At 47.7% G+C, this 11845-nt stretch overlaps 1 protein-coding gene across 2 annotated transcripts; it reads left to right on the forward strand.

Moving 5' to 3' along the window:
- Nucleotides 1–787: 787 nt before the first annotated feature.
- Nucleotides 788–11376, forward strand: slc16a6b (solute carrier family 16 member 6b). 2 transcript variants are annotated; one of them, XM_055898467.1, is made up of 6 exons: nucleotides 788–1299; nucleotides 2996–3249; nucleotides 4441–4584; nucleotides 5603–5731; nucleotides 6366–7304; nucleotides 7580–11376. In XM_055898467.1, the coding sequence occupies exons 2-6, from the start codon at nucleotides 3012–3014 to the stop codon at nucleotides 7888–7890; spliced, it is 1761 nt and encodes a 586-aa protein (XP_055754442.1). In that variant the 5' UTR covers nucleotides 788–1299; nucleotides 2996–3011; the 3' UTR covers nucleotides 7891–11376. The 2 variants fall into 2 exon arrangements, with proteins under 2 accessions (XP_055754442.1, XP_055754443.1); XM_055898468.1 differs by lacking the exons at nucleotides 788–1299; nucleotides 2996–3249 and adding an exon at nucleotides 3628–3858.
- Nucleotides 11377–11845: the final 469 nt, after the last annotated feature.

Below are 11845 nucleotides of genomic sequence, written 5' to 3' on the forward strand. Positions count from 1 at the left end.
GTATCTTCTTAAAATCTGATGTAAAAACCTAACCCTAATCTTAACCCAAACATTAACCACACAGCTAACGTTATGCCTAACCTAATCTTAAATTAAGAACAAAAATGGCTGTGGTAACTAGTGACAACCCAAGAATGGGGTCTCTAACCTATAATACTGGGGCGGGGCCTATGAGACCCACTACCTACATTCACACAGGACGGAACATCTATGCACGGGCATTGTTGGAGAATTACCCTCATCCCTGGCTATTTCATATAAATTTCTGGCAGCAAAACACCGGTTAGATAAGGATGTTATTGCGATATTAAATGTTGTATAAGTGAGCGTTGTTGGCTCAGAACTGGAATAAACCTGTTCCACCCAGACAGGGAGTCTCTAGCCGCACGTGCGCTCCAGGAAAGGCTATTTCATCAGTCCGCTCCCCAAAGAGCGCGCTCTCGACAAAAGCTCGAGAGTAGGCAACGTCACTGCAGTGAAGGAGATAACAAAACAGGCATAGGCTACCAGTAAAAATACATATAACCGTTATTTATTAATTTGACTAAAATGTAAAGGGAATGTATGCGTGTTACTCTGTTTTTTTATTCATACAATAATAAGAAAGAGATGGAGATAATTTATTTGTCTTCAATTTCAATTTAAGGGGCTTTATTGACATTGGAAACATATGTTGACATTGGAAAAGCAAGTGAAATAGATAATAGTATTACAATATGCATCCAGTAGGCTACTTTTTTAGGCTACCACGTAGGCGTAGGCCTAGGCCTACAGACTACTTCACAGATCTAATGGTATTGAAGTGTGACAACGCACAGTATCGTGGAAGCATAACGCAGGGTTGCGCGCTCTTGAGAAAAAGGCTACAGCAGTATTTGCGCGCCCCCGCTTGAAGACCGGCTCGAGCCGGTAGGCTATAAAGAGCTGACAGAACAGTAAGGAAATAAGGAAACGGTTGATTTACTCAACAGAAGACACAGATGTGTTTTATGCCTTCAAGAAAGAGAGGACAGATACAGTAACCAGGGAAACATAATAAACTATGATTCTCCTTGTGGATCGGACAAAAGGACATTTTTACATCAGGCTTAAAAAGATGTTGCTTTAGTCCAGAACATCGATTCGTCTGGTCGGAAGCGGAAGAGACAGAGCTGGTAGACTAACGTTATAGGGAGAACATAGAAATAACATACCGATAAACTAGTTGCTCATTTTGCCATTAAAACCTGTTCATTATATTCGACAGTCGACTATTCTGTGTCGATCACTTTTCCGACTAGACTGATCGTCGCTCTGTTGGTAAGTATGTTATATTTCAACGTGAAGTCACTCACGCGATGTGAACAAGTCACTCAGCTGCCAAGCAAGCTGTGATGCTCACTGCTTAGTGTAGCTCCAAGGCCAGGGCGTTGCTTAGTGATGACTTACCAGTAGTAGCCTAGGGGTTTTCAAACTGGGGTCCGTGACCCTCTATGGGTCCGCGGAGGTACTGCAGGGCTTCCGCGTTGTTTTTTTAATAAATATTTTGGGGGATTTTTTTAGGTGAAAAATACTTACTTTATGAATATTGCTAGCTGCAACAGAATACCATAGTGGATACCATTTGTATGTCTTTGCGTCCAGTATGAAGGAAGTTATAGGTGGTTTTATGAGCCAATGCTAACTGAGCCAATGCTAACTAGCGTTAGCACAATGACTGGAAGACTACAGGAACATTTAGTCCTATATATATATATGAACAGAGAGAGATAGAAATCTATAGAGAGAACTCTGATTCAAACTTAAGCAAACAAAAGATGTATGAGAACGCCCTAAGTCTGAGAACGCCCAACAGCCCACTATATGCTCGTATGTGTCTTTCCTCTGGCTGTGTTCCTATATATGTGCCAGGTCTGGAGGCTATGGTTATTGTGTGTGTGTGTACACCTGTATTTGCTTGCATGCCAGTGTCTCTTTCTCTCTATCCCTCTCTCCCTTTCCCTTTTCTACATTGTAGAATAATAGTGAAGACATCAAATCTATGAAATACACATATGGAATCATGTAGTAACCAAAAAAGTGTTAAACAAATCATCATAGATTTTAGATTCTTCAAAGTAGCCACCCTTTGCCTTGATGACTGCATTGCACACTCTTTGCATTCTCTTAACCAGCTTCATGAGGTAGTTACCTTGAAGGCTTTTCCAACAGTCTTGAAGGAGTTCCCACATATGCTGAGCACTTGTTGGCTGCTTTTCCTTCACTCTGCGGTCCAACTCATCCCAAACCATCTCAATTGGGTTGAGGTTGGGTGATTGTGGAGGCCAGGTCATCCGATGCAGCACTCCATCACTCTCCTTTTTGGTCAAATAGCCCTTACACAGCCTGGAGGTGTGTTGGGTCATTGTCCTGTTCAAAAACAAATGATAATCCCGTTAAGCGCAAACCAGATGGGATGGCGTATCGCTGCAGTATGCTGTGGTAGCCATGCTGGTTACGTGTGCCTTGAATTCTAAATAGATCACAGACAGTGTCACCAGCACCATCACACCACCTCCTCCATGCTTCACAGTGGGAACCACACATGCAGAGATCATCCGTTCACTTGCTCTGCGTCTCACAAAGACGAGGCGGTTGGAACCAAAAATCAAAAATTTGGACTCATCAGTCCATTGCTTGTGTTTATTTGCCCAAGCAAGTCTCTTCTTATTGGTGTCCTTTAGTAGTGGATTCTTTGCAGCAATTCGACCATGAAGGCCTGATTCACGCAGTCTCCTCTGAACAGTTGATGTTGAGATGTGTCTGTTTTCTGAGGGCAGTTAATTGCCGATTTCTGAGGCTGGTAACTTTAATGAACTTATCCTCTGCAGCAGAGGTAACTCTGGGTCTTCCTTTCCTGTGGTGGTCCTCATGAGAGCCAGTTTCATCCTAGCGCTTGACTACACTTGAAGAAACATTAAAAGTTATTGAAAAACTTTAAAAGTTCCCTGATTGACACTCTGTCCCTCTCTCCCAGGTGCTCAGACCCAGCCATGCAGGGGTTAAAGTCAGCGGTGCGGGGGTGCGGTGGTCCATGTGTGTACGAGGCGGTGCCAGACGGAGGCTGGGGCTGGGCGGTGGCCGTGGCCTTCTTCTTCGTTGAGGTGTTTACTTACGGGACCATCAAGTCTCTGGGGGTGTTCCTCCAGGATCTCATGACAGAGTTTGGGGAGAGCAACAGCAGAGTATCCTGGGTCATCGCAATCTGCGTCTTCATCCTCACCTTCACAGGTGGGTCAGAGAGAGCCTCTTAATCATCCTCACCTTCACAGGTGGGTCAGAGAGCCTCTTAATCATCCTCACCTTCACAGGTGGGTCAGAGAGAGCCTCTTAATCATCCTCACCTTCACAGGTGGGTCAGAGAGAGCCTCTTAATCATCCTCACCTTCACAGGTGGGTCAGAGAGAGCCTCTTAATCATCCTCACATTCACAGGTGGGTCAGAGAGAGCCTCTTAATCATCCTCACCTTCACAGGTGGGTCAGAGAGAGCCTCTTAATCATCCTCACCTCCACAGGTGGGTCAGAGAGAGCCTCTTAATCATCCTCGCCAACACAGGTGGGTCAGAGAGAGCCTCTTAATCATCCTCACATTCACAGGTGGTTCAGAGAGCCTCTTAATCATCCTCACCTTCACAGGTGGGTCAGAGAGCCTCTTAATCATCCTCACCTTCACAGGTGGTTCAGGGAGAGCCTCTTAATCATCCTCACCTTCACAGGTGGTTCAGGGAGAGCCTCTTAATCATCCTCACCTTCACAGGTGGTTCAGGGAGAGCCTCTTTATCATCCTCACCTTCACAGGTGGGTCAGAGAGAGCCTCTTAATCATCCTCACCTTCACAGGTGGTTCAGGGAGAGCCTCTTTATCATCATATTCACAGGTCTAGGATCAGAGTAGCAGTGCTGATCTAGGAATAGTTTTGCCTTTTAGATGGATCAGATTTTTATGGACAGGGGTCCTGATCCTAGATCAGCACTCATATAAGAGGCTTTATGAATATGGGCCAGTAAATCTGTGTGAACAGTATTTAGACACAGAATCTATCCTACTCACTGAACTGTGTCAATCAACTACTTCATTAAATAGTGTATAAGGTAAATGAAAAACATGTCTGTAGTAAAACTAACAGTCCTCTCCTCTTCCCCCTCTCTCCTTTCTTCCCTCTCTCCTTTCTTCCCTCTCCTCTCTCCCTCTCTCTCTCCTCTTCCCCCTCTCCCCCTTTCTCCCTCTCTCCCTCTCTCCTCTTCTCTCTCTCCCTTTCTCCCTCTCTCTCCTCTTCCCTCTCTCTCCCTTTCTCCCTCTCTCTCCTCTTCCCTCTCTCTCCCTTTCTCTCCCTTTCTCCCTCTCTTTCCTCTTCCCCCTCTCTCCCTTTCTCCCCCTCCTCTCCTCTTCCCCCTCTCCCCCCTCTCTCTCTCTCCCTCCAGCCCCTCTGGCCACGGTGCTCAGTAACCGGTTCGGGTACCGTCCCGTAGTGATGTTTGGGGGTTTTCTGATCAGTCTGGGAACCATCAGCTCTGCTTTCGTCTCCTCCATCAACGAGATGTACGTCACCATCGGCATCGTCTCAGGTAACGATCTAACTACTTTATACACACTCACACTCACTCACACACACACACACACACACACACACACACACACACACACACACACACACACACACACACACACACACACACACACACACCACTACTTCCCGCAATGGTCTATCTTGTGATACATATGTGAAATTCATTAGAAACACCTTGAACATGTAAGGAGAATAATGATGTTTAGCTGTTACATCATGCTTAGAATTCCAGCTGAAAAAGATCTGAATGAAACAAGGGACTCCTAGCAGTGCATGAGGCTGACTGACTGATGTCCGTCTCTTCCAGACCCGGCCTGTGTTTGTGGGGTAAAAACTCCCAACCCCACTGTCAAAGCTCTATTCAATTCAGATCGAAAGATATGAATGAAACGTGTGGTATCAATGAGGCCTAAACTCCCCCATCTTGAGTCTGTAGGACACATTTGCACAACAGAAAAATCACAATTCTCAAAATTGTCCAAAATAAACCAATATTTCCTTTCAGATCCGATCCAAATAACTTTTCTTTTCCAGAACGAAGCACTGCTAGCTGTCCCAGTAAATAACTCTCCACCTTCCTTCAAAACAGACAGCAGCTAACTTAACAACCTCTGTCTTCTCTCTTCTTGTTTTTAACTACGTCCTCTTTCAGCAGTCACCACGACAACAAGCCTGAGTGACCTATCAACCCTGACCTCTGACATCAGAGTGACCTGTCGACCCTGACCTCTGACCTCTGACCCCATGACCTTGCCGCAGTGCCATTGGCTGTCACACCCCTCTGTGTGTCCTCTGCTGGACCAATGATGTGTATATATCTAAGACATGGACTGAAACGTGAAAGCGGCAGCGGCATTTTGCACTGTGACTGTATTCACTTTGTAAACCCTATTTGACATGATCTTGATGACAAGGTACTCCTGTAATCCTGTTTTCATGTTGTTTGCTTTTATGTTAATCATGTGATTTCCAGATTGCGTCAACAATAACATGTTGTCATTTTGTAATGTGTCCAGGTCTGGGGTACTGCCTGACCATCCTGCCCACCATCACCATCCTGTCTCAGTACTTCAACAGGAGGAGGTCCCTGGTCACCGCCCTGGCCTCCTCAGGGGAGTCCTTTGCCATGTTTGCCTTCGCACCAGGTACGTTGTGGTTTCATGTGTGTCCGAAATGGCACCCTATTCCCTATATAGTGCACTACTTTTGACCAGGGCCCAATGAGACCCTATTTCCTATATAGTGCACTACTTAAAAAAAAACAAATGTAAAATACATTTTCTCCCGAATTTTCGTGGTATCCAATCTTGTCTCATCGCTACAACTCCCATACGGGCTCGGGAGAGACGAAGGTCGAAAGCCATGCGTCCTCCGAAGCACAACCCAACCAAGCCGCACTGCTTCTTAACACAGCGCACCTCCAACCCGGAAGCCAGCCGCACCAATGTGTCGGAGGAAACACCGTGCACCCGACCCCTTGGTTAGCTTGTGCGTCGCCCCACGGGCCTCCCGGTCGCGGCCGGCTGCGACAGAGCCTGGGCGCGAACCCAGAGACTCTGGTGGCGCAGCTAGCACTGCGATGGTAGTGCACTACTTTTGACCAGGGCCCATAGGGTGTAGGGTGCTATATAAAGGAATAGGGTGACATTTCAGACAGACTAATGAATCTCAAAGGCAGATATAGTGACTGATACTGTTCTATAAATAATACCTGAAGCATTGTGGAGGAGCGTTTCTAACAGTCATTTAAAAGCACACATCTCCTCTCCTCCTCTGCAGCCTTCATGGCCTTGAAGGAGACCATCGGCTGGCGCCGCTGCTTCATTGTCATCGGTCTCATGCAGGCCTCCGTGATTGGCTGCGGCGCTCTGCTTCGACCAATCATCATCAGACCTGACCAGGAAGTGTCCGGGGAGGTGTCCAATAAGGAGAAGCTGTCCGTTAAGCTGCAGACGATCTACGAGCTGGAAAATGAGGACACCCAGACCAACGTTAGCTCTGAGGAGTCTGAGGAGTCTGAGGAGTCAGGGGATTCCGGGGTCACCTCTCTGTCTGCCTCCAGTGCTGACCTCCGGGCCACCACAGCCACACAGGACCCCTCTGAGACCCGGGCCCTCATGGAGGACCAGGGGGAGAAGAACCAGGGTGGACAGGCAACCCTTGGAACCCCACTGAATCAGCTGGAGGCTGGGGAGAAAGAGCAGGGTGAGGTGGGTCCCCTTGTCCAACCCTCCAGACCTAAACTCCTAGACCTTTCAGTGTTAAACGATGGAGCGTTCATCTGCTATTCTCTGTTTGGCCTCTTCGCCACGCTGGGGTTCTTCGCCCCGTCACTTTACATCATAGAACTCAGTAAGAGCCGCGGCGTCCACCCAGAAAAGTCGGCCTACATGCTCTCTGTAATGGCGGTGTCCGAGGTCTGCGGGCGCCTGTCCATCGGGGTCATTTTAAACAAGGTGCGGATGCGTAAGACCCATGTGCTTCTGGGATGTGTAGTTCTGCTGTGTCTGGTGCTGCTTGCCTTCGCCCTGGTGACTGAGTTCTGGGGCCTGGCAGCCTGCTGCTGTCTCTATGGCTTCCTGATGGGCACCGTGGGTTCTACCCACATCCCCATGCTGGCAGAGGATTACGTGGTGGGCATAGAGAGGATGCCCTCGTCCGTGGGGGTCTATGTGTGTATCCAGAGCTTTGCTGGGCTGGCCGGACCACCGCTGGGGGGTAAGAGACTCTAGATGGTTGACTCTGTCTGGATCTTAGTCTTCTCTCTCCCTCTCTGCCTCTCTCCCTCTCCCTCTCTGCCTCTCTCCCTCTCCCTCTCTGCCTCTCTTCCTCTCTGAATATCTGTCTTTGTGAATCCTTTCATTGTCTGTCTGTAATCCTGTCTTGAACTAATCTAGAAGCTTTTGATTGCTGCTGCGCCAACCTGATGATCTTGAAGGGTCTTGGCAGATCTTTAGGCGTCTCTGACGTTGCCTCCTGTGTTTTCTCCCCAGGCCTGTTGGTGGACAAGACCCAGAACTATGGCTCAGCCTTCTACTCCTGTGCTGTGGGAATGGGCCTGGGCGCCATCTTCCTCGCCATGGTGGGGCCTGCCAAGTCTGGCCTCTGCCACCGCGGGAAGACGAGACAACAGGAGGAGGAGGAAGGAGAGGAGGAGGAAGGAGAGGAGGAGAGAGGAGAAGAGGAGGAGGAGAAGGTTTCTCAGGACAGTGGATCAACTGATTATTTAGATGTTGATCTGGTTGTGGCGACCAGTCCTGCTAAATGGTCCCCGCGGTCTGAACGCTGTCTGAACGCTGTCTGAACGCGGTCTGAACGCGGTCTGAACGTTGTCTGAACGTTGTCTGAACGCTGTCTGAACGCAGTCTGAACGTTGTCTGAACGCGGTCTGAACGCTGTCTGAACGCAGTCTGAACGCAGTCTGAACGCGGTCTGAACGTTGTCTGAACGCGGTCTGAACGCGGTCTGAACGCGGTCTGAACGCGGTCTGAACGTTGTCTGAACGCGGTCTGAACGCGGTCTGAACGCTGTCTGAACGCGGTCTGAACGCGGTCTGAACGCGGTCTGAACGCGGTCTGAACGCGGTCTGAACGCGGTCTGAACGCGGTCTGAACGCGGTCTGAACGCTGTCTGAACGCGGTCTGAACGTTGTCTGAACGCTCTCTGAACGCGGTCTGAACGCTGTCTGAACGTTGTCTGAACGTTGTCTGAACGCTGTCTGAACGCAGTCTGAACGCTGTCTGAACGTTGTCTGAACGTTGTCTGAACGCGGTCTGAACGCGGTCTGAACGCGGTCTGAACGCTGTCTGAACGCGGTCTGAACGCTGTCTGAACGCGGTCTGAACGCTGTCTGAACGCGGTCTGAACGCTGTCTGAACGCTGTCTGAACGCGGTCTGAACGCGGTCTGAACGCGGTCTGAACGCGGTCTGAACGCGGTCTGAACGCGGTCTGAACGCGGTCTGAACGCTGTCTGAACGCGGTCTGAACGCTGTCTGAACGCGGTCTGAACGCGGTCTGAACGCTCTCTGAACGCGGTCTGAACGCTGTCTGAACGTTGTCTGAACGTTGTCTGAACGTTGTCTGAACGTTGTCTGAACGTTGTCTGAACGTTGTCTGAACGTTGTCTGAACGCTGTCTGAACGCGGTCTGAACGTTGTCTGAACGTTGTCTGAACGTTGTCTGAACGCGGTCTGAACGCTGTCTGAACGTTGTCTGAACGTTGTCTGAACGCTGTCTGAACGCGGTCTGAACGCGGTCTGAACGCGGTCTGAACGCGGTCTGAACGCGGTCTGAACGCGGTCTGAACGTTGTCTGAACGCTGTCTGAACGCAGTCTGAACGCAGTCTGAACGCAGTCTGAACGTTGTCTGAACGCGGTCTGAACGCTGTCTGAACGCAGTCTGAACGCGGTCTGAACGCGGTCTGAACGTTGTCTGAACGCGGTCTGAACGCGGTCTGAACGCGGTCTGAACGCTGTCTGAACGCGGTCTGAACGTTGTCTGAACGCGGTCTGAACGCTGTCTGAACGCGGTCTGAACGCTGTCTGAACGCGGTCTGAACGCGGTCTGAACGCGGTCTGAACGCGGTCTGAACGCGGTCTGAACGCGGTCTGAACGCTGTCTGAACGCGGTCTGAACGCGGTCTGAACGCTGTCTGAACGCGGTCTGAACGTTGTCTGAACGCTCTCTGAACGCGGTCTGAACGCTGTCTGAACGCGGTCTGAACGCTGTCTGAACGCGGTCTGAACGCGGTCTGAACGCGGTCTGAACGCGGTCTGAACGCGGTCTGAACGCGGTCTGAACGTGGTTGAATAGAACACAACCAGGTCTCTGGTAAAACAAGTCTTCTGAACTCAACGACCTGGTTCAATAAAGGTTCAATGAAGAAATACATGACGGCGTTTTGCCGACCGTCACCTCACTGACCGACCAATGAGAACCTCGACCACTAGATACTCACAGGTGGTTAGAATGGAGAACAGACACCCAACCATCTAGCAAGTAAGAGAACACACACCCTGTCAACATGCTACTGAGGGACTGAAAGCTGGACAAACACCTCTGTGGTACAGAATGTATACACACACACACACACACACACACACACACTGTCAACATGCTACTGAGGGACTGAGAGCTGGTCTAACACCTCCGTGGTACAGAATGTATACACACACACACACACACACACACACACACACACACACACAGTCAACATGCTACTGAGGGACTGAGAGCTGGTCTAACACCTCCGTGGTACAGAATGTACACACACACACACACAGCTGTGACCTGTTGACCCTCTGAGATGTCGTTCACATTGAATTGCAGCGAACAACGGTCTTCGGTGAATTCCTATTGACCACGTCTCTCTCCTCAGAGTCAACCAAACTCCATGCATGGCTGAGACACAGGCTTTTAACATGATTACCGCTCTGTCAGTAGTTGATATAACCATGATATGACCTCTCTGTTCATAGTTATAACCATGATATGACCTCCCGGGTTCATAGTTATAACCATGATATGACGTCTGTTCAGTTATAAACATGATATGACCTTCCGGGTTCATAGTTATAACCATGATATGACATCTGTTCAGTTATAACCATGATATGACCTCCCGGGTTCATAGTTATAACCATGATATGACATCTGTTCAGTTATAAACATGATATGACCTTCCGGGTTCATAGTTATAACCATGATATGACATCTGTTCATAGTTATAACCATGATATGACCCCTCTGTTCATAGTTATAACCATGACATGACCTCTCTGTTCAGTTATAACCATGATATGACCTCTCAGGTTCATAGTTATAACCATGATATGACCTTTCTGTTCATAGTTATAACCATGATATGACGCCTGTTCAGTTATATTCATGATATGACCTCTCAGGTTCATAGTTATAACCATGACATGACCTCTCGGGTTCATAGTTATAACCATGATATGACCTTTCTGTTCATAGTTATAACCATGATATGACGCCTGTTCAGTTATAACCATGATAGGACCTCTCGGGTTCATAGTTATAACCATGATAGGACCTCTCGGGTTCATAGTTATAACCATGATGACTGTTCCTCAGTCTCAAACCCTCAGTTGATGCCAAAGGCCTGGTAGTAACAGGCAAAGTCCTGTCTTTATATTGATGACTATTATTATGGTTGAATCTGAATGACTACTGTTATCCAAACACAAGACCACCACAGTATTCTGCACAGCCTGTACACAATATGTTTTCCTCAGCAGTCTACTTCATGTACCTATGTGATATAAAAGTACCAAATACGACTGTAGGTGAAACTAAGATGTATGGATTACAGTGTGAATGACTAGCTGTTTCAATTATGTGGATCACGACTTTACCTGTCAGTCAATCAAACAAACAATCAAAGCTTTTATTTATATTGTGTTTATTTTAAAAATATATATAAATGCATTTTGAAGTGCTTGCAGCCAGCCAAGGCCACAGTGACAAGACACAACTTCCTAGGTAGGTAGAGGTGGAGATTCGACTACAAAATAATTGATTCCTTGACTCCTTGATCGTCGACTCCAAATCATCCTGGAGTCTCACTACTATGTAGGTAGGTAAAAACGATGAGACAAGGATGAGACAAGGAGTGACTGTCAGTCACTCAGACCTCTTGCACTGAGATGCAGGGTCTTAGACCGCTGGGCCACTGGGGAATTTCTATCATCTCTGCTGCAACACTCACTGCTGATCAGCTTTTTTAATTGATTAAATTGATTTGTTTATAACAAATGAACTTTGAACACGTGTCCATGTCTTCATTCTATTGATGGAGGCATATATACAGTATTCAGACCTTTTTCCACATTTTGTTACGTTACAGCCTTACTCTAAAAATGGATTAAATATTTTTTAAATTACACACAATACCCCATAATGACAAAGCGAAAACAGGTTTTTAGAAATGTTTGCAAATGTATTAAGAATTTAAAAAAATAAATACTTTATTTACATAAGTATTCAGACCCTTTGCTATGATACTTGAAATTGAGCTCAGGTGCATCCTGTTTCCATTGATCATCCTTGAGATGTTTCTCCAACTTGATTGGAGTCCAACTGTGGTAAATTCAATTGATTGGACATGATTTGGAAGGGCACACACCTGTGTATATAAGGTCCAACCAAGATGGAACTCTTTGGCCCGAATGCCAAGCGTCATGTCTGGAGGAAACCTGGCACCATCCCTACGGTGAAGCATGGTGGTGGCAGCAT

This window comes from Salvelinus fontinalis, chromosome 34 (genome assembly GCF_029448725.1).
Source record: "Salvelinus fontinalis isolate EN_2023a chromosome 34, ASM2944872v1, whole genome shotgun sequence".
NCBI classification, from domain to species: Eukaryota; Metazoa; Chordata; class Actinopteri; order Salmoniformes; family Salmonidae; genus Salvelinus; species Salvelinus fontinalis.

Bases quoted from the DNA above. Each gene is read 5' to 3' on its own strand.
- slc16a6b (XM_055898467.1), top strand. From the start codon at position 3,012: ATGCAGGGGTTAAAGTCAGCGGTGCGGGGGTGCGGTGGTCCATGTGTG. The intron at 5,732-6,365 runs GTACGTTGTGGT...CCTCCTCTGCAG, and splicing joins CATGTTTGCCTTCGCACCAG to CCTTCATGGCCTTGAAGGAG. The intron at 7,305-7,579 runs GTAAGAGACTCT...TTTTCTCCCCAG, and splicing joins GGCCGGACCACCGCTGGGGG to GCCTGTTGGTGGACAAGACC.